At 49.9% G+C, this 27573-nt stretch overlaps 1 protein-coding gene across 6 annotated transcripts in view; it reads right to left on the bottom strand.

The window, feature by feature from the left end:
- The window catches only part of USH2A (usherin), a 739769-nt gene that overhangs the window by 240508 nt on the left and 471688 nt on the right, over positions 1-27573 (bottom strand). For all 6 annotated transcript variants that reach the window (XM_083175163.1, XM_083175160.1, XM_083175162.1 and 3 more), the window contains exons 41-45: positions 25839-26167; positions 21695-21817; positions 20279-20442; positions 10559-10768; positions 7511-7713 (exon numbers count right to left, since the gene is read on the bottom strand). In XM_083175163.1, the coding sequence (XP_083031289.1) occupies positions 7511-7713; positions 10559-10768; positions 20279-20442; positions 21695-21817; positions 25839-26167 (1029 nt within the window). The remainder of the gene's footprint in view (positions 1-7510; positions 7714-10558; positions 10769-20278; positions 20443-21694; positions 21818-25838; positions 26168-27573) is intronic.

Genomic DNA, 27573 nt, shown 5'->3' with positions numbered 1-27573 from the left:
ATATATATATATATATATATATATATATATATATATATATATATATATATATTCATATAAACCAGTCAGAGATTTAGATTTAGCTGCACTCACTTTAATACTAAAGCGTAGCCAAACATGGATTCATTTTGTAACATTTACAAATGTAGGCGTTTGCCTTCCTGTGACAGCTTGGGCGGACTCACGGAGACGATACAAATAATGTTTCAAAAATGTCTCACAAAAATAAATACAAATTTGTTTACTCTCTAGAAAATAATCCCATACTTTTATTGTTTTGCCTCAGTTTACTGTGCGCAGCTGTAGTTTTTTTTAGATGTGCCGTACCTTTTTTAACCATGCAGGTGTCACTGTTGCCACTGGTGTACAGCTGTACATTTGGGAAGCCAAAAGCCATTTGGGCATCTCAACCTCAAACTAAAATGTAAGTATATAGTGTGTTTCACCAATCTATCCAAACATTTCAGAGTTGCTGGAATGAGTACTGTACATAGGATACAATGATAGAGTGGCAGACATTTAGAGGATGCTGCAGAGTAAGTACTATGACAGATGCATAAATATGCAATGCACAGGCCAGCAGTGGCGGATCCACCAGGGACGACAAGGGGCGATTGTCCCCACACATCAGGGGCCCCCACACTCCAGGTGGGTGGTGGGTATTAGGCAGCGGGGTCCGGGCAGCGCATCCCTGGGGTCCGGGCAGCATGGGGCAGGCAGGGGGTCCCTGCGGCAGCTGGACAGTCAGCGGTGGGGTCCTGGGAACTAGTTCCCATCCGCCGCAGGGACCTGGGGGATAGATCAGGGTTGCCGACTTTTGAAGTCGCCTCTCCAGGAGTAGCCCGGAGAGGAGACTTTCAGCATGACTTCGGGGGCGGGGCTTGAGTGTGACATCATTAAGCCCCGCCCCCCAGGATGGGAAATAACCCGTTTTGTCTATCTACGTGGAGGGGGCGGGGCTATAACGACACAGGATCAGTGTGATTCTGCTACGTATATACATACAGTACATGTTGAATACAGCAAGGTCATTGCAAAGCAGTCTGTCTGCAAATCAGGACAGGACTCAGGAGAGCTGCACAAGTGTGTCTTTACTTTACTGCAGAAAATTGACTGTGGCAGCGCTTCCCGTGTAACAACCACTTCCTGCATAACAAGCATTTCCTGTACACTGAACACTGAACACTCCCAGTATGACAATGGGTGGATGGACCAATCAGAGAGAGACCGGGCCTCCTGGTGTACTGCTCAGCGCCAGCATAGTGACTTGTGACATGTCCCCGTGAGACCACGCCTCTTTTCACACTCGCACAATAAAATGCTGGGGTTTTATAACAGCCACTATCCATCCCTGCATATAGGCCACTGTAGCCGACCTGAACGCACCTCGGACCCGGAATATGGGTGGACATATTTGCATGCGCCTCTTTTATTTATGTTCATTTTGCAACAAATTCTGCAGCTGCCCCTTAGTGGCACGATGGGGGTGCATAGCATGAAAACCTTGGGATTCTCCGTTCTAGTGTATATATTCTATATACTGATCTGAGCTGCACTCGTCTGACTATTTTAAAAATATAAAATACTGCGCATGCGCCAGAACCGGGGGACCCGATCAAGCCTCCGGGGGCTGCTGCAAAGGCAGCCCCCCCCCCCCACGGAAGCTTGGGCCAGCGCATGCGCAGAATGTATGAAGTTACTGCGCATGCGCTGGCCCCGTGCATAGGACTCGGGAGCGCGCGTGGCCGGGAAGCACGGCGGTGGACGGGAGGAGCCGGGGAGCACGGCAGTATGTGGACGGCAGCAGAGGGGGGCTAGCATTGCGGCAGCCCCCCTCCTCTATACTGGTAAGAGCCGCCACTGGAGGGGACCCAGACGCAAGTTAATCAGGGTTCCCTACCTGACCCTCTCCATGAGGGAGAAAATGCTCTGTTCCTGGGCTTCCCTGGTAATGTATGATTGCCAACACCTGTGGTGACACCTTTCTTATCAGTTACCTAGCTCCCCACAGGTGCTGGCAATCCTACATTATCCATACCTCCCAGCATGCCCTTCTCCAGGAGGACACAATGCTCTGTTCCTGAGCTTCCCTGGTAATGTATGATTGCCAGCACCTGTGGTGACACCTTTCTTATCAGTTACCTAGCTCCCCACAGGTGCTGGCAATCATACATTATCCATACCTCCCAGCATTCCCCTCTCCATGAGGGACACAATGCTCTGCTCCTGGGCTTAACTGGTAATGTAGGATTGCCAGCACCTGTGGTGACACCTTTCTTATCAGTTACCTAGCTCCCCACAGGTGCTGGCAATCATACATTATCCATACCTCCCAGCATGCCCCTCTCCAGCAGGGCACAATGCTCTGTTCCTGGCTTCCCTGGTAATGTATGATTGCCATCACCTGTGGTGACACCTTTCTTATCAGTTATTTAGCTCCCCACAGGTGCTGGCAATCATACATTATCCATACCTCCCAGCATGCCCCTCTCCAGGAGGACACAATGCTCTGCTCCCGGACTTCCCTGGTAATGTATGATTGCCATCACCTGTGGTGACACCTTTCTTATCAGTTACCGAGCTCCCCACAGGTGCTGGCAATCATACATTATCCATACCTCCCAGCATGCCCCTCTCCAGGAGGACACAATGCTCTGTTCCTGGGCTTCCCTGGTAATGTATGATTGCCAGCACCTGTGGTGACACCTTTCTTATCAGTTACCTAGCTCCCCACAGGTGCTGGCAATCATACATTATCCATACCTCCCAGCATGCCCCTCTCCAGGAGGACACAATGATCTGCTCCTGGCCTTCCCTGGTAATGTATGATTGCCATCACCTGTGGTGACACCTTTCTTATCAGTTACCTAGCTCCTCACAGGTGCTGGCATTCATACATTATCCATACCTCCCAGCATGCCCCTCTCCAGGAGGACACAATGCTCTGTTCCTGGGCTTCCCTGGTAATGTAGGATTGCCAGCCAGCACCTGTGGTGACACCTTTCTTATCAGTTACCTAGCTCCCCACAGGTGATGGCAATCCTACAGTCCAGGAACAGAGCATTCCCTCCATCATGGAGAGGGTCAGGTAGGCAAGTTTGACCAAAGTGAAACATAACTGCAGCATTATACCGGCGTTACACTGAAGTGAAACATAACTGCAGCATTATGCCGGCGTTACACCGAAGTGAAACATAACTGCAGCGTTATACCGGCGTTAAACCAAAGTGAAACATAACTGCAGCGTTATACCGAAGTGAAACATATGTAACTGCAGCGTTATACCGGCGTTACACCGAAGTGAAACATAACTGCAGCGTTATACTGGTGTTACACAGAAAACCGAAGGACTACTTTGAGTGAGTTCACTTCATCCTCACAACATACTACTCCTGACTGCTTAATCTGGATATTCAGCCGTAATAACACCTTGTTTGACAGCAACAAAAACTTTTCCAATGACCGTCATTGCTTCTATTTGTACTGTCAGTTCTGATAAAGCACAGCTATACTGTAATGCATCCACCTGTCCTGCACTCCATTGACAGTACAGTAGCTGATTCATTCTGTTCTTGGTCCTCTCTGTTTCTCTCTATAAAATACAGTACTTGCCTACCTGACCCTCTCCATGAGGGACACAGTGCTGTGCTCCTGGACTTCCCTTGTAACGTAGGATTGCCAGCACCTGTGAGGAGACAGGTAACTGATAAGAAAGGTGTCACCACAGGTGATGGCAATCATACATTGCGAGGGAAGCCCAGGAACAGAGCATTGTGTCCTCCTGGAGAGTGGCATGCTGGGAGGTATGGATAATGTATGATTGCCAGCACCTGTGGGGAGCTAGGTAAGTGATAAGAATGGTGTCACCACATGTGCTGCCAATTATACATTACCAGGGAAGTCCAGGAACAGAGCATTGTGTCCGCCTGGAGAGGGGAATGCTGGGAGGTATGGATAATGTATGATTGCCAGCACCTGTGGGGAGCTAGGTAACTGATAAGAAAGGTGTCACCACAGGTGCTGGCAATCATACATTACCAGGGAAGCCCAGGAACAGAGCATTGTGTCCTCCTGGAGAAGGGCATGCTGGGAGGTTACTATGGATAATGTATGATTGCCATCACCTGTGGGGAGCTAGGTAACTGATAAGAAAGGTGTCACCACAGGTGATGGCAATCATACATTACCAGGGAAGCCCAGGAACAGAGCATTGTGTCCTCCTGGAGAGGGGCATGCTGGGAGGTATGGATAATGTATGATTGCCAGCACCTGTGGGGAGCTAGGTAACTGATAAGAATGGTGTCACCACAGGTGCTGGCAATCATACATTACCAGGGAAGCCCGGGAACAGAGCATTGTGTCCTGGAGAGGGACATGCTGGGAGGTATGGATAATGTATGACTGCCAGCACCTGTGGGGAGCTAGGTAACTGATAAGAAAGGTGTCACCACAGGTGCTGGCAATCATACATTACCAGGGAAGCCCAGGAGCAGAGCATTGTGTCCTCCTGGAGAGAAGCATGCTGGGAGGTATGGATAATGTAGGATTGCCAGCACCTGTGGGGAGCTAGGTAACTGATAAGAATGGTGTCACCACAGGTGCTGGCAATCATACATTACCAGGGAAGCCCGGGAACAGAGCATTGTGTCCTGGAGAGGGACATGCTGGGAGGTATGGATAATGTATGACTGCCAGCACCTGTGGGGAGCTAGGTAACTGATAAGAAAGGTGTCACCACAGGTGCTGGCAATCATACATTACCAGGGAAGCCCAGGAGCAGAGCATTGTGTCCTCCTGGAGAGAAGCATGCTGGGAGGTATGGATAATGTAGGATTGCCAGCACCTGTGGGGAGCTAGGTAACTGATAAGAAAGGTGTCACCACAGGTGCTGGCAATCCTACATTACCAGGGAAGCGCAGGAACAGAGCATTGTCTCCCTCAGGTAGTATGTGAAGTCTGTAGCTCCCCTCTGGGTAATCTTATTCGCTCATTCAACTTCCACTATCACCTCTATTGCTGTGTACACACGGGGGTGATCGGGGCTATAATCGCTGGGAATATGGTCGCAGGCGACCATATTGCCAGTGATGGAAGTGTGCCCCCGGCGATAAATCGCCGGGTGCGCGCTCCCGTTTTCTGCCCCATTGTAATCGCTGGTCGCAGGAGCTTGCTCCTGCGACCAGCTAATTACCTCTGCAGCTCCCCCAGCAGAGGTTCGTTTTCATCAGCGACCATCTCTGGTCGCTTGATGAAAAGGAGACACTGAGCAATATATCTCCCCCGTGTGTACGCACCTTAAGCTGATAATACTGAAATCTGTCTCTCCTCTCCTGATCTCTCTCCCTCTATCCTCACTCATATCTCCAATTGTCTCTCTGCTGTCTACTCTTGGATGACCCAGCGCTTTCTTAGACTTAAAATGTGTAAAGGCCCCCATACATTAGGCCGACTAGTCGGACCCAATTCTCCTGCGAGCCGCCCGGCAGCTCACATACAATTTGGCACTTGATGTGCCATTTTTTACATGTGATAAATTGCATGCGATTTATCACATGTAAACAGACCAGGGAGATGCAGTGCGGTGAGGAGCAGTGGGGCTGGCGGCGGGTGCAGCGGTGGTACTGGTGAGGAGCGGGTGGAGGGCAGCAGCAGTTCCTGTGAGGAGCAGTGGGGGCGGGCGGCGACCCGGGTGCAGTGGTGGTGATCATCAGTGCAGCGGGCGGGCAGCGGCGGCGGCTATTAGAATTTTAAAATAATATGTGAAATGCCTGTCCGGCTTTTGATTGGCTGAGATAGAGCACTCTCAGCCAATCAGCGGCCTCCCTCCCAGCGCCGTGGATTGTCTGAGAGTGCTCTACTTCAGCCAATCAGAAGCCGGACAGGAATTTGACACATTTTTTTAAAGTTCTAATAGCCGCCGCCGCTGCCCGCCCGCTGCACTGATTACCGCCACCCGCTCCACTGCTCTGATTACCGCTGTGGCCACACTGCTCCTCACCGGCACCCCCCGTTGTACCCGCCGGCCACTCATTTGAGAGCCGCCGCTGCCCGCCCACTGCTGGAGGTCGAACGTCATCGTACATGCTGCATGTCCGACCTCCTGATCTGGTCCGATGCGCACAGGGCCGCGCATCGGATCGGATCAAATGTCCCACACACGATTTTTGCCCGATTTCCTGCGATTTATCGGCCCATGTGCCGACATTGTTTGGAATCGGCACAAAATCGCATAGTGTATGGGGGCCTTAATACTGAGCTGATCATCTTCCCACCCTCCCGTATAAAACCTGACATCTCTCAACCTATACTTCTGTATATGGTCACTTCTATCCCTTCTGTGTCACCCCTGTCTGTCTGCCCCTCCCCTTTAGAATGTAAGCTCTCACGAGCAGGGCCCTCTCTCCTAATCATACTTTATTTGCATATTTAGCCCCGCCCCAAAAATACGCAAATCATGGCAATTTACCTCTGCCACCGGGGAGATGGGTTGCCCAACTTTTTGGGGGCCTGGAAGGGAACCGGATTTTTAGGAGCCTAACAGCAATTCCGGGAGGGTAGGCAACCCTGCTCCTAATGTGCTTTTCTTACGATATATATTTCTGCCAGTGTCCTGTGCCCTGATGCAGCGGTCTTTACTTACCATATACTTGTCCTCAGTTGTCTCGTACTGTAATTTGTTATTTGTTTTTTGCCCATTTATGACTTTTTAGGCGCTGCGGAACCCTTGTGGCGCCATATAAATAAACGCTAAGAAATAAAGGTACTTATGTAGTATCTGGGCTGCCGATTTTTTGATTGTATGCCTTAAGTTAAGGCATACAATCAGATGCGATGCGATGCGATATCGCATCGCATCGCATCGCATCCGATATCGGATGCGATGACCCGATTTTTCCATAGGAATCAATGTTAAAATGATTCCTATGGAAAAATGGGTCCTTTTCATACCCCTACTATCCAAGTGGGCATGGAGTTGGATATCAACCTGTGGCGAGCGTAGCGAGCCACCGAGCCCGAAGCGTGGCGAGCGAAGCGAGCCCCGCGAGGGGACGGTATTCGTCCCCTCGCGGGGCTCGCTTCGCTCGCCACGCTTCGGGCTCGGTGGCTCGCTACGCTCGCCACAGGTTTATATCCAACTCCATGCCCACTTGGATAGTAGGGGTATGAAAAGGACCCATTTTTCCCATTGAATTCCATGTTAAAATGGACTCAGTCCATTTTAACATTGATTCCTATGGAAAAATCGGGTCATCGCATCGCATCGCATCGAATCGAATCGCATGGTCGCATGCGATGCGATGCGATCTCCCGATCCGACCCGATTTAGAAATCGGCAGCCCAGATACTACATAAGTACCGAAATAAACAGTGTAAACTGCACACTTATTACTGCACGAATGCAAAATCTACGGAGTGAGGGTTACCCCGCATTTCGCCTTTGGTATGTAAATAACCCCCAATAATAAGGAAACGCAATCTCCTTAATAATTATTATTATTTTTGGACAAACCTGTACGTTGTAGACAGTGTACGGAGCCAGGCCGTCCAGCAGGAGCTGATGGGGTGCGCTCCCCTCCGTCTCGTAGCGTTTATCATTCACATAGATGGAATACTCTGTGACAACGCCATTTGGGTTGGAAGGGGGCATCCAGATGACTCGTGCAGCTGTAGCGTTGATTGCCACAACCTCTGGAGGTAGCAGACCCTGAGGCTCTGGAATTAATAGAAGGATCTCAGTACACCAGCTGTCTACGTGACAGACCTTGTATAACCAAATGCATATTAGTATTTCAGCTTCAGCATTTAGCCGATGAAGCCATCGCAGCCGGCAGCGCGCACGGAATTGCCTTATTACACTCTCAGTTAGATATTATCAGGCGGCTGCTAATATGTTTTATACAACCAACATTGTATCAATCTGCCGCCATGGCGTGACCAGTCAGAGATAATTTGAGTTATCTGCACTTTTGCATTAGAATCAAATTAAGCGATCAATCTGCGTATTGATAGAGTCAGGCGCTGATCGGCATTAGGTGGGCACGCACGGCAGAATTGCGGCTGACCTCAAGAACATTATACGCTTCACCCCGTAAATTACATCAAGGCAATAGCCTGGCATTATCGTTAAGTAAATGATCTAAAATGTTGATTACCCCACAGTACTTAATATAGAGATCTCATTTAAAAATAAAATTCCTGGAGCTTAAATGACATAGTTATTCAGGGATGGCGGGCACAGCTCGGCGGAACCCTTCTCTGTCATGTCACACGGCTTTATATTAATTGTTATTTCATAAACAAAAAAAAATAAAAATAAGGAGGTAACCTTCGCAATCAGCGAGGAAATTAAAATCCTTTCTTACGGAGCTATTTTAATGACCTGGAACGCCAGCTTGGGAGGTAATGATATCATACCGCTTATAATGACTTGCATAAAGTCAGATGAGACCGTTCTGCTTGCGCTCAGATATACAGAGGGGCTAAACGCAACAAATTATCTGTAAAGGACAGTTGTACTTTTGGAAGCGTCCCGAGAAAGGTGAGTGTCCCGCCTCCCTGCGGGTGAGGTGCAGAGGCGGAAGGAAGCCAGCATTAGGGGGTCTCTGACTTCAGCGCCAGCCTTGATCGAGTATGGGTATTTGGGTCAACCAGATTACGATCGACATATATTGGGTTCCCCATTGAAGGTCGACAGGCTGTAGGTCGACACCGGAAAAAGGTCAATATGTCCAAGATTGACAGGGTCAAAAGGTCGACACAAAAAATTAGGTAGACATTGGGGAAGAAGACAGTGAAAAGGTCGACATGGGTTTTTCATGTTTTTTTTGTCCCAGATGTCGACAGTCGACACGGACACCGTATCGGTGCATCACTGCGCTTGCCTTGCTTCAGGCATGGTAGCTCGCTACACTCGGCACAATATTATACTCCCACTCCATGCCCTGGTGGATGGTAGGGCATGAAATACCGCCTGTCGGCACATGTCGGCTCAAATTTTTTTTTTTTTTAAACCCAGGTTGACCTTTTGACTGTCAACCTTCTCAATGTTGACCTAATGCTTGTGTTGACCTTGGGCACGTCACAGATTAGCGGAAGCTTCAGTATTTGCGCACGGATCTGCGAGGGGACAGCGTTCTGTGATTGCGTGGCGCGTTTTCTCGTTCTGACTGAGTGTCAACTTCTCAAAATAGCGATCCCTGCTGAATAAGGTGTGATGGAAAAGGGGCATGGTGGGGCATGGTATGTGTACTGGGGGCATGGCCAGTGTGATTGCATCGTCATGGACACAACCCCCACCATGCTATGCCACAGGGCTAGGATTGATGCAAATTGTGCATTGGACCACCTGTAGGGGGAGGGAGCTTACAGGAGACTAACAGCAATGTGGGAGGGACTTACCCACCTTTCTGGGGGGTGAATAGGAGGTGGACCTTATTTTCGGGAGGCTCCCGGCCATTCTGGGAGGGAAGGCAAGTATAATCTACTGTAACCCTCTACACCTGAGTGTACAGTACCAAAGCTTCCCCCACGTCTCAGATGTGATGGGGTGGCTGGTGGCATACGCATCGCCTCTAATAGGGTGAGGAGGGGAGCCAATGGTGATGCCCCCACAATGACAAAAAGGGTGTCGTGGGCACTCAGCCTCAGGCCTCCATGTGTGCCTTCAATGGTTCCTTTTTGGACTGCCCGATTGTAAGAAAATACAAGTTGGGAGGTATTCTCTACATTGCTTCAATTGAAATGTTAACTTTGTTTATGACAAATGAAACTTGATACTCCTGTCCTGGGCCCGTGACCGGAGTCCCTGCAGCCTCCCCCCCCCCCTGCAGGCCCTATCTGTAACATAGGATTGGTGCTGCTTTTCGCTGCATCTACAAACACCGGTCATTGGGAACTATGTAATTTATAAGTCTCGGCAAGACACAAGACAAGGGGTAAGTGGGTATTGCCCATAAACACAGGCAATGTGCAGTGTCGGGGAGGATGTGAGCTTGGCACTAGGTGGTCTGGCCTGGCGGCCCCTCCGCTCCATTACAGGGGTCCGCATTGCCTCACAGTTCTAGGATATGACTGGGATAAGGGAGATGTCGGTGCTGCAAACCTTCAGAACATTTTGTTTTTGCCCCAAGCGCCCCGCACGCAGCTTCTGGTGGCGACGTCTCCCCGTCTCAGCAGTTGAAGCTGGAGGAGACTCTCTCAGCAGGGCGGACACGACTGCCGGCACGCCTGACATGTTGGCAGGACGCCGCCTCGCAGAACAAATCTTTACACAAATGATAATTGTTCCTGAATTTGAGCGTTTATTGACAGCCATATTGCTCCAGAGTAAGTTCAGGCGCGGCTAATATTCGCTATTACAGAGTTCTGCTCCCGTCTCTCTAGGCCTTTTATTGATCTCCCTTCCAAAGTCAACCATGCACTTAAGCGTTTTAACATTTTAGACCATTTGTTTAATAAAATGACATTTTAGAACAGAAGGCTGACTGGTTTCAACCTTGCAAAATCAATCCATTTAGTGCTCAGATTTGGGAAAAGTGCTGCCGTTGTCAGCGGTTACCTCCATCCAGGGTGGTCACGTGGACCCAGCCGCTGCTAATACTGTGGGGGCCATTGGAGACGTCCAGGTAGAGCTGGTGCTTTGTGTTGGGCTGCAAGCCTCCGATTACGGCATGGGTGACATCCGCCGGGAATGTCAGCGACTTGTTATATTGGGCTGATTGCAGTACGATGGTATAACGGGCGACATCACCTTGTACGTCCTGCACAGCTGGAGAGAAATACATTCGCCGTTATTAGTTACGTACAGTGAGGTTTAGATGCTATAAGACAAATAATTCCCAGCCATTGTCCTCTGTATAAGATCAGTCTGTCCCACAGGTAACGGATATTCCCGTCTGTCCTCTGTATAAGATCAGTCTGTCCCACAGGTAACGGATATTCCCGCCTGTCCTTTGAAACTTTGTATGATTCCGATGTTACAGGTATGCAAACCGATGTATTCCCTTTAGCCTGGGCAGCGGGGATTGGCCGTACACATATGTAGGACAGAACCACATATCGTTCCGTCGTTCATTTACATAGCACAAGGCCGCTAGGGATATGTTACATAGCACTGAGGCAGCGCCTAGCAGAATACGCCACTAGCGGCTGCAGGAGCACGGATTATGTGTGTACACTAAGCGATATGCACAATTTGTTGTGTCGATAAGATAAATCGTGCCACTATCGGCCTCTTGTGTCATTTGCGCAGCACATGTGGTCAAATTGTGAGGCCTATTCAGATGCTGTTGTGCATTCTTGTTTAATTGCAAGCTGTATGCTATTTGACCGACAAGAAGACGCCGTTTGTGGGTGGAAACCGGACAATTTTTGGAAGTGTTATGGAAAACGCAGGCATCAGCTCCGCCCCCGATCAGCCTGATTCTATCACAGCCGCTGAGTAAGTCCTGGGCTACACACGCACTGCACACACTGGGGAATCATTACATGGTGAGCGGCTGTTATCTGGGAGTGTCAGGGATAATGCAGGCGTGGCCAGGTGTGTGAGGGGGAAGTCATGTGATGTCAGCTCCGCCCCTGATCAGCCTGATTCTATCACAGCCACTGAGTAAGTCCTGAGCTATGCACACACTGGGGAATCATTACATGGTGAGCGGCTGTTATCTGGGAGTGTCAGGTAATACACAGGTGTGGCCAGGTGTGTGAGGGGAAGTCATGTGACATCAGCTCCGCCCCCGATCAGCCTGATTCTATCACAGCCGCTGAGTAAGTCCTGGGCTACACACAGACTGCACACACTGGGGAATCATTACATGGTGAGCGGCTGTTATCTGGGAGTGTCAGGTAATAAGCAGGCGTGGCCAGGTGTGTGAGGGGAAGTCATGTGACATCAGCTCCGCCCCCGATCAGCCTGATTCTATCACAGCCGCTGAGTAAGTCCCGGGCTACACACAGACTGCACACACTGGGGAATCATTACATGGTGAGCGGCTGTTACCTGGGAGTGTCAGGTAATACGCAGGTGTGGCCAGGTGTGTGAGGGGAAGTCATGTGATGTCAGCTCCGCCCCCGATCAGCCTGATTCTATCGCAGCCGCTGAGTAAGCCCTGGGCTACACACAGACTGCACACACTGGGGAATCATTACATGGTGAGCGGCTGTTACCTGGGAGTGTCAGGTAATACGCAGGTGTGGCCAGGTGTGTGAGAGGAAGTCATGTGATGTCAGCTCCACCCCCCATCAGCCTGATTCTATCGCAGCCGCTGAGTAAGCCCTGGGCTACACACAGACTGCACACACTGGGGAATCATTACATGGTGAGCGGCTGTTATCTGGGAGTGTCAGGGAATACGCAGGTGTGGCCAGGTGTGTGAGGGGAAGTCATGTGACATCAGCTCCGCCCCCGATCAGCCTGATTCTATCACAGCCGCTGAGTAAAGGCCCCCATACACTAGGGCGACTTGTCCTGAGGACAAGTCGCCCCCGACTTCCCCCTGAGCTTCCCCGGCAGCTCCCCGGGGGAGCTTGATAAGATTAGCACTTGATGTGCCATTTTTTACATGTGAGAAATCATCTCGATTTATCACATGTAAACCCGGAGAGCAGGGGGGGGCTGCAGAACAGGGCTGCTGGTGGGGGGCGCTGCTAAGGCAGCGTGCAGGGGACGCTGCGGGGGACAGTGACAGAGCCGGGCAGGGGGAGGCGGGAGCTGTCAGTGCTGGGAAAAAAAGCCCATACAATGAATGGGCAGCCTGTGATTGGCTGAGCGCTCTCTCAGCCAATTGCTGACTGGCTGAGAGAGCGCTTAGCCAATCACAGGCTGCCCATTCATTGTAGGGGCTTTTTTTTTCCAGCACTGCCAGCTTTTCCTGCCCGGCTCTTGTACTGCCAACTCTGTGTCCCCCGCAGCGCCCCCTGTCTTACTAGCAGCACCCCCCCCCCCCCCCGCATTGACGGCTCCCGGCTCCCTGCGGAGGTAATGCAGGCGGGGACCGCAGGCGTCGCAGAGCAGAGACTGTCGGCGCGGCAGGAGAATAGAGAAAAATCTTATTCAAAAGACCGGCGGCCGCTGAGCTCAGCCAATCAGCGGCCACCTGGTCTTTTGAATAGGATTTCTTCCTATTCTCCCGCCGCGCCGACGGTCTCTGCTCTGCGATGCCTGCGGTCTCCGCCTGCACTACCTCCGCCGGGAGCCGTCAATGCGGGGGGGCGCTGCTAGTAAATAAGATAAATGTAAGGTTATGCACCTTGGGAGACACAACCAGTGTGCAAGTTACAACCCTAGTGGAGAGGAACTGGGTAATTCCATACTTGAAAAGGATCTAGGGGTGACATTCTATGCTTTGCACTAAATGCGCATGTTTTTTTCGCGCACCACATCGCCGCAAATCGCCTTTTTTCAATTCGCACTTTTCAGTCAAAATGCGCATATTTAATGTGATGCGCATTGGAGGCTGAAAAGTGCGAAGAGGGGCGATTTTCGGCGAAGTGGCGCGCTGTCTTTAGTCCTGAAAATGTGCGATTTTCATGTCTGATGTTTGCAGGACAGCGCAAAGTAACCAAAAAAAAAAAAAACGAGCGCGGGGTCCCCCGCCCGAGCATAACCAGCCCCGGGCTCACTGAGCCGGTGCTGGTGACATAAAATCAGGGTCCCCGACAAATAGGGGTCCCCTTGATTTCATGAAACCAGCACCAGGCTCAAGGTCCGGCGCTGGTTCCCAAAATACGGGGGACAAAATGACTAGGGGTCCCCCGTATTTTAAGAACCAGCACCGGACACAACCAGCCAGCAGGGTAATGCCACAGCCGGGGGAAACTTATTATATAAGCTCCCGCGGCCAAAGCATTAACCCCCTGGCTGGTCAGCATGGGCAGGGGTCCTGGGGAAGTGGGGACCCCCCCCAAATGAAGGGGTCCCCCCCCTCCAGGACTTACCAGCCCATGCTGATAGTCCGGGGCTGTCCCCGATGCCCCTGGGCGGTGGGCATCGGGCTGATGGCTTGTGTAAAAAAAAGAATTAAAACTAGAGAGAACCACAAGTCCCAGCATGCGGGGCATTAAAGGGCCCGCTGGCACTTGTAGTTCAGCAGTACAAAAAATAGTTAACAAAAACACACTGACACACTGTAAAATAAAAGTTTAATACACACAAAACACACACACACACTGATACTTACCTACCTTGAGCCCGTAGGTCGGTCCCTGGGTCCTGGGTCCGTCCTCCGGGGCTCCAGGGCAGAAGAGTCCGGTTCCGGGGCCTTGGTCCTGGTTCCGGGGCTGGTCCTGGGGTTCCGGGGCTCCTGGGCTGCAGAATCCGGGGTCCGGGATCCGAGGTAGTCCCCAGGGGTACCTAAGGAAGCAAATCCAACTCACCTGGTCCCGGGCGATGACCTCGGAATCCTCTCCGGTGACAGCGCTGCTCCCATCTGGTACCCGGCTCGCAGGACTTTGACAGGCGCAGAGATGTTTCCTCCTCGGCGTCTCTGCACAGAATGATTTCTTGGCCAATCAGGAGCCGAGAAAGTCGGCTCCTGATTGGCCAGAAATCATTCTGAATACAGACGCCGAGGAAGTAACATCTCTGCGCATCTAGAGCAGAGATGTTTCCTCCTCGGCGTCTCTAGTTAGAATGATTTCTGGCCAATCAGGAGCCGACTTTCTCGGCTCCTGATTGGCCAAGAAATCATTCTGTGCAGAGACGCCGAGGAGGAAACATCTCTGCGCCTGTCAAAGTCCTGCGAGCCGGGTACCAGATGGGAGCAGCGCTGTCACCGGAGAGGATTCCGAGGTCGTCGCCCGGGACCAGGTGAGTTGGATTTGCTTCCTTAGGTACCCCTGGGGACTACCTCGGATCCCGGACCCCGGATTCTGCAGCCCAGGAGCCCCGGAACCCCAGGACCAGCCCCGGAACCAGGACCAAGGCCCCGGAACCGGACTCTTCTGCCCTGGAGCCCCGGAGGACGGACCCAGGACCCAGGGACCGACCTACGGGCTCAAGGTAGGTAAGTATCAGTGTGTGTGTGTGTTTTGTGTGTATTAAACTTTTATTTTACAGTGTGTCAGTGTGTTTTTGTTAACTATTTTTTGTACTGCTGAACTACAAGTGCCAGCGGGCCCTTTAATGCCCCGCATGCTGGGACTTGTGGTTCTCCAAGTCCCAGCATGCGTGGTAGGCTTGCTGGGACTCATAGTTAACCAGTATAAAACAATAGTTTTAATTCTTTTTTTTACACAAGCCATCAGCCCGATGCCCACCGCCCAGGGGCATCGGGGACAGCCCCGGACTATCAGCATGGGCTGGTAAGTCCTGAAGGGGGGGGGACCCCTTCATTGGGGGGGGTCCCCACTTCCCCAGGACCCCTGCCCATGCTGACCAGCCAGGGGGTTAATGCTTTGGCCGCGGGAGCTTATATAATAAGTTTCCCCCGGCTGTGGCATTACCCTGCTGGCTGGTTGTGTCCGGTGCTGGTTCTTAAAATACGGGGGACCCCTAGTCATTTTGTCCCCCGTATTTTGGGAACCAGCGCCGGACCTTGAGCCTGGTGCTGGTTTCATGAAATCAAGGGGACCCCTATTTGTCGGGGACCCTGATTTTATGTCACCAGCACCGGCTCAGTGAGCACGGGGCTGGTTATACTCTGGCGGGGGACCCCGCGCTGTTTTTTTTGTTTTTTTAACCCTTTGTTTTATTTTTTACAGCAGAACCCTGCACAGAACATTGCGATCTTTGCAGGGTTCTGGCTAATTCGCCAAACAGACCCTGGTCTGAAATAAGTGCGATAATTAGGCACCTAAAAAATGCGATGTGCAAATGCGCATTGCATTAAATAAGCGACTTCTATACTTTTGTATTGGAAAACATCTGGATGCGATAAAAATGCGAATTAATCTCGCACTTTTACTCAGCATACCTTAACGCACATAACATGCGATTTCAGTCCCTTAACGCATCACATTAAATTGGCGATTTTAAGGAAATATGCGATATCGCCATTTTCTGCTCTAATTAACGCAAAAAAAGCCAAATCGCAGTCCATAGAATGTCACCCTAGGAGTCCAAATAGACAGCAAACTAGGATGTAGTGCCCATTGTAATGTAGCTACAAAAAAGGCCAACAAAATTCTGGCATGTATTAAGAGGGGAATGGAAACTAGGGACTCAAGGGTAATTATGCCACTATATAAAGCATTGGTGAGACCTCACCTAGAGTACGGAGTACAGTTCTGGGCCCCACACTATAAAAAGGACATCATAGAATTAGAAAAAGTCCAAAGGCGAGCAACAAAGCTTATTAGGGGAATGGAGAATTTAAGCTACGGGGAGAGATTAAGCAATTTGGGACTATTTACATTAGAAAAGAGACGTTTAAGGGGGGACATGCTCAACATGTACAAGTATATCAAGGGCCAATATAAGGAACTGTCACACACCCTCTTTTCTACTAAAAAGGAATCTAGGACGCGAGGGCATGAGTATAGATTAGAAGAAAAAAGATTTCATTCAGCTGGTAGAAAGAATTTCTTTACGGTCAGAACAGTCAAACTCTGGAACTCTCTTCCCAGAGAGGTGGTAACGGCTGGCTCATTAAATACGTTCAAGGCAAAGTTGGACAAACATTTACTGGAGAAAAACATCCATGGGTACAAATAAGAAATATAATCTGTCTGTAAAATATCAGAACCTACCAAATCAGCAATGGATATCTATACCAGGTTGAACTAGATGGACGCAAGTCTTTTTTCAGCCTTACCTACTATGTAACTATGTAACTATGTAGTAAGACAGGGGTAATGTATATAAAGATATATTGGATCTGAACATGATGGCTCAAATTCCGATATATCTTATGTTCTGCAGGTCCCACGCCATGATCCGATCCGATGCGTACGGGACCGCGCATCAGATCAGATGTCAAACACATGCGATTTTGGTCCGATTTCACCCGATTTATCGGCCCAAAGGGCCGAAATCTGATGAAATCGGCCGAAAATCGCATAGTGTATGGGGGCCTTAAGTCCTGGGCTACACACAGACTGCACACACTGGGGAATCATTACATGGTGAGCGGCTGTTATCTGGGAGTGTCAGGTAATACGCAGGCGTGGCCAGGTGTATGAGGGGAAGTCATGTGATGTCAGCTCCGCCCCCGATCAGCCTGATTCTATCACAGCCGCTGAGTAAGTCCTGGGCTACGCACACACTGCACACACTGGGGAATCATTACATGGGGAGCGGCTGTTATCTGGAAGTGTCAGGTAATATGCAGGCGTGGCCAGGTGTGTGAGGGGAAGTCATGTGATGTCAGCTCCGCCCCCGATCAGCCTGATTCTAACACAGCCGCTGAGTAAGTCCTGGGCTACGCACAGACTGCACACACTGGGGAAACATTTCATGGTGAGCGGCTGTTATCTGGCAGTGTCTGGTTATACGCAGGCGTGGCCAGGTGTATGAGGGGAAGTCATGTGATGTCAGCTCCGCCCCTGATCAGCCTGATTCTATCACAGCTGCTGAGTAAGTCCTGGGCTACGCACAGACTGCACACACTGGGGAATCATTACATGGTGAGCGGCTGTTATCTGGCAGTGTCTGGTTATACGCAGGCGTGGCCAGGTGTGTGAGAGGAAGTCATGTGATGTCAGCTCCGCCCCTGATCAGCCTGATTCTATCACAGCCGCTGAGTAAGTCCTAGGCTGCGCACACACTGCACACACTGGGGAATCATTACAGGGTGAGCGGCTGTTATCTGGGAGTGTCAGGTAATACGCAGGCGTGGCCAGGTGTGTGAGGGGAAGTCATGTGATGTCAGCTCCGCCCCCTGATCAGCCTGATTCTATCACAGCCGCTGAGTAAGTCCTGGGCTACACACAGACTGCACACACTGGGGAATCATTACATGGTGAGCGGCTGTTATCTGGGAGTGTCAGGTAATACGCAGGCGTGGCCAGGTGTGTGATGGAAAGTCATGTGATGTCAGCTCCGCCCCCGATCAGCCTGATTCTATCGCAGCCACTGAGTAAGTCCTGGGCTACACACAGACTGCACACACTGGGGAATCATTACATGGTGAGCGGCTGTTATCTGGGAGTGTCAGGTAATACGCAGGCGTGGCCAGGTGTATGAGGGGAAGTCATGTGATGTCAGCTCCGCCCCCGATCAGCCTGATTCTATCACAGCCGCTGAGTAAGTCCTGGGCTACGCACACACTGCACACACTGGGGAATCATTACATGGGGAGCGGCTGTTATCTGGAAGTGTCAGGTAATATGCAGGCGTGGCCAGGTGTGTGAGGGGAAGTCATGTGATGTCAGCTCCGCCCCCGATCAGCCTGATTCTAACACAGCCGCTGAGTAAGTCCTGGGCTACGCACAGACTGCACACACTGGGGAAACATTACATGGTGAGTGGCTGTTATCTGGGAGTGTCAGGTAATACGCAGGCGTGGCCAGGTGTGTGAGGGGAAGTCATGTGATGTCAGCTCCGCCCCCGATCAGCCTGATTCTAACACAGCCGCTGAGTAAGTCCTGGGCTACGCACAGACTGCACACACTGGGGAAACATTACATGGTGAGCGGCTGTTATCTGGCAGTGTCTGGTTATACGCAGGCGTGGCCAGGTGTGTGAGAGGAAGTCATGTGATGTCAGCTCCGCCCCTGATCAGCCTGATTCTATCACAGCTGCTGAGTAAGTCCTGGGCTACGCACAGACTGCACACACTGGGGAATCATTACATGGTGAGCGGCTGTTATCTGGCAGTGTCTGGTTATACGCAGGCGTGGCCAGGTGTGTGAGAGGAAGTCATGTGATGTCAGCTCTGCCCCTGATCAGCCTGATTCTATCACAGCCGCTGAGTAAGTCCTAGGCTGCGCACACACTGCACACACTGGGGAATCATTACATGGTGAGCGGCTGTTATCTGGGAGTGTCAGGTAATACGCAGGCGTGGCCAGGTGTGTGAGGGGAAGTCATGTGATGTCAGCTCCGCCCCCTGATCAGCCTGATTCTATCACAGCCGCTGAGTAAGTCCTGGGCTACACACAGACTGCACACACTGGGGAATCATTACATGGTGAGCGGCTGTTATCTGGGAGTGTCAGGTAATACGCAGGCGTGGCCAGGTGTGTGAGGGAAAGTCATGTGATGTCAGCTCCGCCCCAGATCAGCCTGATTCTATCGCAGCCACTGAGTAAGTCCTGGGCTACACACAGACTGCACACACTGGGCAATCATTACATGGTGAGCGGCTGTTATCTGGGAGTGTCAGGGAGAATGCAGGCATGGCCAGGTGTATGAGGGGAAGTCATGTGACGTCAGCTCCGCCCCCGATCAGCCTGAATCTATCACAGCCGCTGAGTAAGTCCTGGGCTACACACAGACTGCACACACTGGGGAATCATTACATGGTGAGCGGCTGTTATCTGGCAGTGTCAGGTAATATGCAGGTGTGGCCAGGTGTGTGAGGGGAAGTCATGTGACATCAGCTCCGCCCCCGATCAGCCTGATTCTATCGCAGCCGCTGAGTAAGTCCTGGGCTACACACAGACTGCACGCACCGAGCACACTGTACACACTGCACACACACCACACACTGTACACGCTGCACAGACTGTACACACTGTACACGCTGCACGCACTGTACACACCGCACACACCACACATACTGCACACGCTACGGGCCATTTCATCACTTGCCATTATAAAGGGGTATTCAATTAGCTGAGGGGTTTACTCCACTACAATTGGCAGCAAATATCTGTGCGGTGCCAGAAAGGCTATTCAATTCATTTGTCAATATACAACCCCTAAAAATCGGGATTCGGGCACGGAAATCCACTGCGTGGAACTGCGGTCAGACAGCTACTAACTATCAAGCATATCCTGTAACATGGCAGTTAGGAGCCTGGTGGCTGGTACTTTATCTCTCCCCACGACTTGGGAAACTGTCATTTGTGATAATAACAGTGCCGGGTACGCACTGTAACGATGGACCTGCCTTCCGATCGACCAATATGGTAAGTCCACTGCAGAGCATACACACTTACCGACCGATAAGCCACAGGAACCGGTACTGACGTCAGTGGGGGGGTAACCGTGGCCAGAATACGGGTCTATGGCGGGTAGCCAGTACACACAGGCAGATGTGATGATATACTTACATGATATATCGGCTGTAAGGTCAATGTGATGTCACTGAACGACGCCGTTCTCAGATAATCAGCTGCACCCACAATATACCGAATAATGCCCAATTATACAGCAATAACAATACGGAATACCTACTGGGTTTGGACCATGAAGCCTCGATGGCGGTGTGGTTGACGGCCCGGACAGTAAGAGGACTTCCTCTGATAGGCGGTCCCGGAAGCGTTGTCGCAGTCACATCTGTACTAGGCGTATATCCCACCGCGTTATGGACGATCAGTCTGTACTCATACCATGTATACCTTACAGATAAGACATGGAGATTGAGGAGGACATTAGCCAGAGTATCTACGTTATTACGTTTAGCCGGTGTGCCCCTGTCCGCCTGTATGTGCCCAAGAAATACTGTAGTCCCTGCAACCCCCCCCCAATCCCTACCTGGAACCGCCCGGGCATATGGACGCAGATGGATCTTTGCACTCAGCACGGAGGGTGATGCATCCTAATGATGCCCCAGGCATACTTGTGGGGATTCTGGCGTAAGGGAGTAATAAGGCTGCTTTTGGGTTCTTCCGCGAATGTGTCCGGCTCCCAATCAGTGTAGGCGCATCTCACATGCCAAGGTTATGTGACGGCGCAAGCCATTCCAGCCCCCCCACCCCCCCCCCCCCTCAAATGGAAAAAAAAAAACACAATGTCCCTCATAAGAAAAAAGCACACATATTGGCTCCCACAGAGAAAATAAGAAACACATATCGGCTCCCACAGAGAAAAAAAAACACACATATTGGTTCCCATGGAGAAAAACACACATATGCCTACACAAACGCTGAGACACCTAAATTCAATGAATGCTCCCACAGGAAAAAAAAAATATATAATACATTCATTTACTGCCCTCCCCACCTCCTGCATGGTACGCTCTGAATTTTTGGGGCATTTGCAGCTCATGCCACACTGGAACCGTCCTCTCTACACCCCTGCATGGGGCATTCTGGCTGCCCAAATCATGTCACTTAAAGCCACAGCAATGATTTAAAATTTCAGAGAACATGCAAATTAGCACCTGAATGCCGGTGTTTGTGGGTAATACAGTGGGTGTGCCCTGTTTTGGCCAATAGGGATGCTTTTGGGGTGTTTGGGGTGCTTCTACTGTGGGTGATTATAACACAAATAGATCAAATTCACAATGAAACCACACAACGTAAATGCTCTAATTACAAAGCAAACACTAGAGTTGATTTTGCGGAGATGTTGGTGATTTGGGTCAATTTGAAGCTAGACCCTTAGTAAATATGTCCCACAGACTACGACAGCCATCGATCGCCTTAAGTCCGCGCGTCTCAGTGAAATATATACAGCGTGTCAAAATAATGGGCTTTTTTTTTTGTAACCTACTCTACTCGCAGATAAATTTCCCTTGTCCGCTTCCGCCATGGAGAAATGATGACATTATTTTGCTACGAAGAGCTGCTATAAAACTCTGTTCTGCACAGACAGCGCGCACTATTAAAAATGTCAGCAATTGTTTTTCCCCCCGTTTTGTAATCTTACCTGCTAAGAGCCTTATCTTCATAGAACCACCGAGTTCCTGAGTAAATATTCTGCCACAGATTTAAATCTTCAGGGGGATTTGATGGAAGTGGCTGCAGGATTGTGCGTCTCAGGAGTTCATATCTAACACAAAAGACAAGCAGAGCGCCCGGATTATCTCCGCTAATATTATTAAACAAAAACAGGGGTTTTTCAAACATTATTTTGTTTTTACAGCTGCAAATTTGCTCAGATAAACAGGCTGAGGGTTCCGAAGTTACTCGGCGAAGGGGGGGAACATTAACACATAGAGAGAGGCCTTTATCGTGTGCGCGGCAAGCACCGGCGCGCTATCAAGCCTCCGTCTATATCGCACTTTCCCTATGATTACACTATTTTCATCTAAGATTATAAAAATAAAAGCAGAGTTTATAGTTGTTAGGCTGAAATTCCGATTCTTATCGCACTGTATTCCGGGATGTTATATAAAATAGGGCTATTAGGAATTCTTCAAGAGCTTTTTTTGACATTTTAATACTATATTATATGTAAATAGAAAGAAAGAATATATATATATATATATATATATATATATATATATATATATATATATACTGTATGTATAGATGTATGCAGTAATCGGTACTTGTGAGTTATCCGGACGCCCGATTTCTGAATCGGGTCGGATCGGGACATCGCATCGCATCGCATGCGACCATCGGATGCGATGCGATGCGATGCGATGACCCGATTTTTCCATAGGAATCAATGTTAAAATGGACTGAGTCCATTTTAACATGGAATTCAATGGAAAAAAGGGGTCCTTTTCATACCCCTACTATCCAAGTGGGCATGGAGTTGGATATAAACCTGTGGCGAGCGTAGCGAGCCACCGAGCCCGAAGCGTGGCGAGCGTAGCGAGCCCCGCGAGGGGACACGGAATACCGTCCCCTCGCGGGGCTCGCTTCGCTCGCCACGCTTCGGGCTCGGTGGCTCGCTACGCTCGCCACAGGTTTATATCCAACTCCATGCCCACTTGGATAGTAGGGGTATGAAAAGGACCCCTTTTTCCCATTGAATTCCATGTTAAAATGGACTCAGTCCATTTTAACATTGATTCCTATGGAAAAATCGGGTCATCGCATCCGATGGTCGCATGCGATGCGATGCGATGCGATATCGCATCGCATCGCATCTGATTGTATGCCTTAACTTAAGGCATACAATCAAAAAATCGGGCGTCCAGATAACTCACAAGTACCCAGTAATCAATTGTAAGATGTCCTATGTTATCTCTTTAGAACATTTGCACCATAGACGTAATTACTTAAATAATAATAATAATAATTATTATTATTATTATTATGTGACAATATATTTTGTGAATTGTAAACTATTCACATTTTCTAGAAGTGTTATTCACAAAATGATCAGGCACTTTAGAAAGCAAATAGTTGTAATCAAGTCACCAAACTATTATTTATATGTAAAAAAAAACCAGGCAATATAAGTAATTAAAAAAAAATGTAAAAAGGAAAAAAATTACATATATACTGTACATACATCGCATTTCTTTTTCTCTTATTAGTTTTTTTAAAAAGATTTTTGACTTTCGGATATTTCCCGCCGGGAAACATCGACGCTCACCTATTCAATGCTGCAGTTGAAGACAGCATTGAAGGGTGTCGGATCCAACTTTTTTTTTAAGATCGAGGGTGAGATTTAATAGGATGAGAGATTCAGAAAGTGAGAGATCTGATGAGAAATCTCCAGGTTTTTTTAAAGCGGCAATCATTTACACTGCTAAACCAGTTTCATTTTGAAGTGCAAATGATTGCCGCTTTAAAAAAAGTGGAGATTTCTCACCAAATCTCTCACTTTCTGAATCTCTCATCCTATTAAATCTCACCCCAGATGTTTTGTTGGAAACGGGCGCGGATTATCGAATCCACGGACGTTTTTCTATAATTCCTGGCTGTTTTCATTAACCCACAGACTTTCCAACAATCAGAACATTGAATTCCGACTGTCGAGTTACTGTCGGATCGGATGAAAACGGCCCGGGATTCTGACTGTGAGGACTTTCGGACAGTTGGAATCCCGGATCCCTTAGGATCTATTTATGGCGTTATCTCTGGTAACAATGATCTCTGTTAAAGCAGAATATTTTTTGTATTTAATAAAAGTTACTGGCAACAAAAGTGTGTGGTACTAAAAGCCTCAGTGGGTAGCGCCTCACCCTATATATCCTATATTGTGTATTTCTATGTAGACTTGAAGACATGAGGCCCCTTTAGCCTCGCACTGTCACTTGTTATTGCACATTGAACAAGGCACAATCAGGGTTACGTCCTACACATGTATAATTGTAGTATCAAACCTCCCAACTGTCCTGATTACAATGGGGCCGTGTCCCAAGAGTGGTGGTGGTGGGGGGGGGACAGGTTAGGAGAGCTGGTGATCACTGCTGTGTGCATGCATCTATCGGTGGGGGCTGCTCAGGTGCTTGGGGAGTGCAGGAAATGCCCCCAAAATGAGGAAAATGGTGGTTGTGCTGCTGATCTCTGCCCCCTACATCATCAGAGGCCCCGCATCTGTTCCACCTTACACTGCAGCAGGTATGTCGTATGCCAGTTGTGGGGTGATATGTTTGGTTGTGTGCCCTAGACATGACCAGTGTTCCCTCTAAGCTGTGCGCACGTGCGCGCGCACACACCTTGACGAGCGTGCGCACAGACATTACAACTAAGCGCACAAAGCAGCAGTGGTCCCTTTTTGCAGTTGTGGACTCAAGTAATGTGTGTTTCACTCATTAACTATATTGTGTGCTGTGTTTTGAATGTTTAAATGTGTAATATCATTTTGAAGTAAAGTTACCACAAATGCTAAACATCATTTTCCAGTTATATATAAGTGACGCACAAAAATGTAAATTTCATTCCAAAGTTGCACAGCCAAAATCTTTAGCTGCACACAGCCTTCGTAAAATTAGAGGGAACATTGGACATGACCCAATGTTGGGGACTTACACTATTACCTGGACTTGTTGGGGAAGCCCATAATCAGGGCCAAGATTATGCAAAATGTATCACCCTCCGAATTAGTAATGTCTGCATCGTGCACCTGTATTATACAGATATTACACAGCATCTCTGTGATTAGCAGCAATAGACCTTTACTATGGCCCAATATTGATTAACAATACAATACACGACTGGTTGACATGGGCTAGGTCAACAGTCAAAAGGTCGACATGGGGTTTTTCACTGGTTTTTGAACCATCATGTGCCGACAGGCGGTATTTCATGCCCTACCATCCACTAGGGCGTGGTGGGAGAATAACATAGTGTGCCGAGCGCAGCGAGCCATGCGAGTGTCCATGTGTCCAGGCTGACCATGTCAACATTCGAGTCAAAAAACAGTGAAAAACCCCATGTCAACCTTTTGACTGTCGACCTAACCCATGTTGACCTTATGACCCTTCCTGTATGTCGACCTAAATGCATGTCGATCTAATGGTGTTGACCAAATGACTGTCTAACAACTTGCTGGTGACCAATTGATCCACACCCGATGTATTAAGCCTGGTAAAGTGGAAGGTGATAATGCACCAGCCAATCAACTCCTAACTGTCATTTTTCAAACACAGCTGTTCACCTTCCACTTTATCACTTCACCAGGGTTAATACATCTGCCCTAATTTCCACATTAGCCGGCGCTCATAGTAGGGACACATAGTGTTATTCAGATGTAGCAGCGATTCTACGGGGCCACAGCACAGAGAGGCCTGGGAGCAGGATTACAACACTAATGACGTCCTGGTTATTTCGAGTACCCCCTACAACACGGGCCACTTCCTTACACCTGCCCCCCAGGCTGGGAGCTACCAGCCCCTGACACTTTATACAGTCGCAGGACATCCAGGTGACTTGGTTAGAATTCAGTCATAGAGAATGGATGACCATCGATAGGTGAAAGCAGTGATGTCGTCCATTGCATAGTATGCCACTATCGATGGCCAGTTGCACCATGTAATAGTAATCAGAGGTTGTAGGACCCCTGCGCCTCCGGTATGTGATGTGGCCGGATACTCAGGGGCGTGTCCTTCCTTCCTATGCAGCACACACGCGGTACCAGGTAACGACATGAATGATCCTCACGTTACCTTATATCGGGCCCATTGGGCCGGGATGGAGGTCGCCAGGTGAGGGCAATGAATGTCTCACTAACAGGAACTGCAGATATGGGGCTGAGGCCCTCAGGCGGGGCCGGATCTGTAGTCACCGGTGTCGGCAAGCTTTCAGTGCTTCCCCCAAGATACTGCCCCCCTCCAGAGACGGCCGCGATGGTCACAGAGTAGTTAGTGTATGGGATGAGACCCGTGACGGTGTAGCTCAGTAACGTGGGGTCCGGTATAACAAACCGAGGTTCCGGCATGCGGATCTCATAGCGCAGTATCTCTCCGTTTGCTCTCAGAGGGGGCTTCCAGGTGACCTAAAGGAAAAGAATAATGTCATTACATGGAATACAGCAAACCAGATAACATTAAACCTTAGGGCGAGTCTGTAGGGGACCTCAGAGTTATGCTGCAGAGGGTGGTCAAGGTTAGGGGGAAAGTGGGCTATGCTGTGGGAAGGGGTAGGTTGGGATTTGGCTGTGGGAGAGAGGTTAGGATTAGGCTAGGGGCGAGTTAGGCTGTGCGAGGGGTTGTGGCTGTGGGAAGGGAGGGTTAGGGTTTGTGGCTGTGGGGAGGGAGGGTTAGGGTTTGTGGCTGTGGGGAGGGAGGGTTAGGGTTAGGCTGAGCTGGGAGTTAGGCTTTGGGGGGGGGGGTGGTGATTAGGGTTTGGCTGCGGAGAGGAGAGATTAGGGCTAGGCTGTGGGGGGGGGGGGGGGGCGGGGTGTTGGTTAGCCTGTTCCCGAAGGAGTTAGGTTTGGGTGGGGGTATATGGGGTTAGGCACTAGTGGGGAGGGTTAGGCTGTGGGGAAGACTAGGCTGTTGCTGGGGGGCTAGATTTAGGTGGTGGTATATGGGGTTAGGCACTAGTGGGGAGGGTTAGGGTTAGACTGTGAGAGGGGTGATTAGGGTTTGGCTGTGGGGAGGGAGTATTACGGTTAGGCTTAATTGGCAGGATACAGGGAATAGGGTTAGGCACTAGTGGGTAGGGTTATGCTGTGGGCCGGTGGGTGGATAGGGTTAGGCTGTGGTGGGGGAGTAGTTTGGGGTTAGGCTGTGGGGAGGGGAGGGTTAGACTGTGGTGGGGGAGTAGTTTGGGGTTAGGCTGTGGGGAGGGAGGGTTAGGCTGTAGGCCTGGGGGTGGGTAGGGTTAGGCTGTGGTGGGGGAGTAGTTTGGGGTTAGGCTGTGGGGAGGGAGGGTTAGGTTGTAGGCCTGGGGGTTAGGGTTAGGTGGCAGGATACAGGGAATAGGGTTAGGCACTAGTGGGGAGAGTTATGCTGTGGGCCTGGGGGTGGGTAGGGTTAGGCTGTGGTGGGGGAGTAGTTTGGGGTTAGGCTGTGGGGAGGTAGAGTTAGGCTGTAGGCCTGGGGGTTAGGTTTCGGTGGCAGGATACGGGGGGAGGTTAGGCCGCAGGGATGGAGGGTTAGGTGCCGGGATAAGGGGGTTAGGGTCGGCATGGTGGGGATACAGTAGTTACCTGATACCTGTCATTGGGATGCCGGTGTTGGTATTACCAGCATCCCCCTCACCAGTTATCCCATGTATACAAGTTACTAGTTACCAGCCCGTCAATATGATGGAACAACACTAATGTCAGCACTGGTGGCTGTGTCGTGCACACACTCTAATTCCCCCCGTAGAGGTGAGGAGCAGTGTTAGGATGTGTGTTTATGTTCCACAATCACTAGCAGGGCACCAGTTGCCAACCTCAGACACAGTGGCATC

This window comes from Crinia signifera, chromosome 3, assembly GCF_055691185.1.
Source record: "Crinia signifera chromosome 3, ASM5569118v1, whole genome shotgun sequence".
Taxonomy (NCBI): Eukaryota; Metazoa; Chordata; class Amphibia; order Anura; family Myobatrachidae; genus Crinia; species Crinia signifera.
The sequence above is the reverse complement of the archived record's forward strand: the minus strand, read 5'-3'. Positions and strand labels throughout refer to the sequence as shown.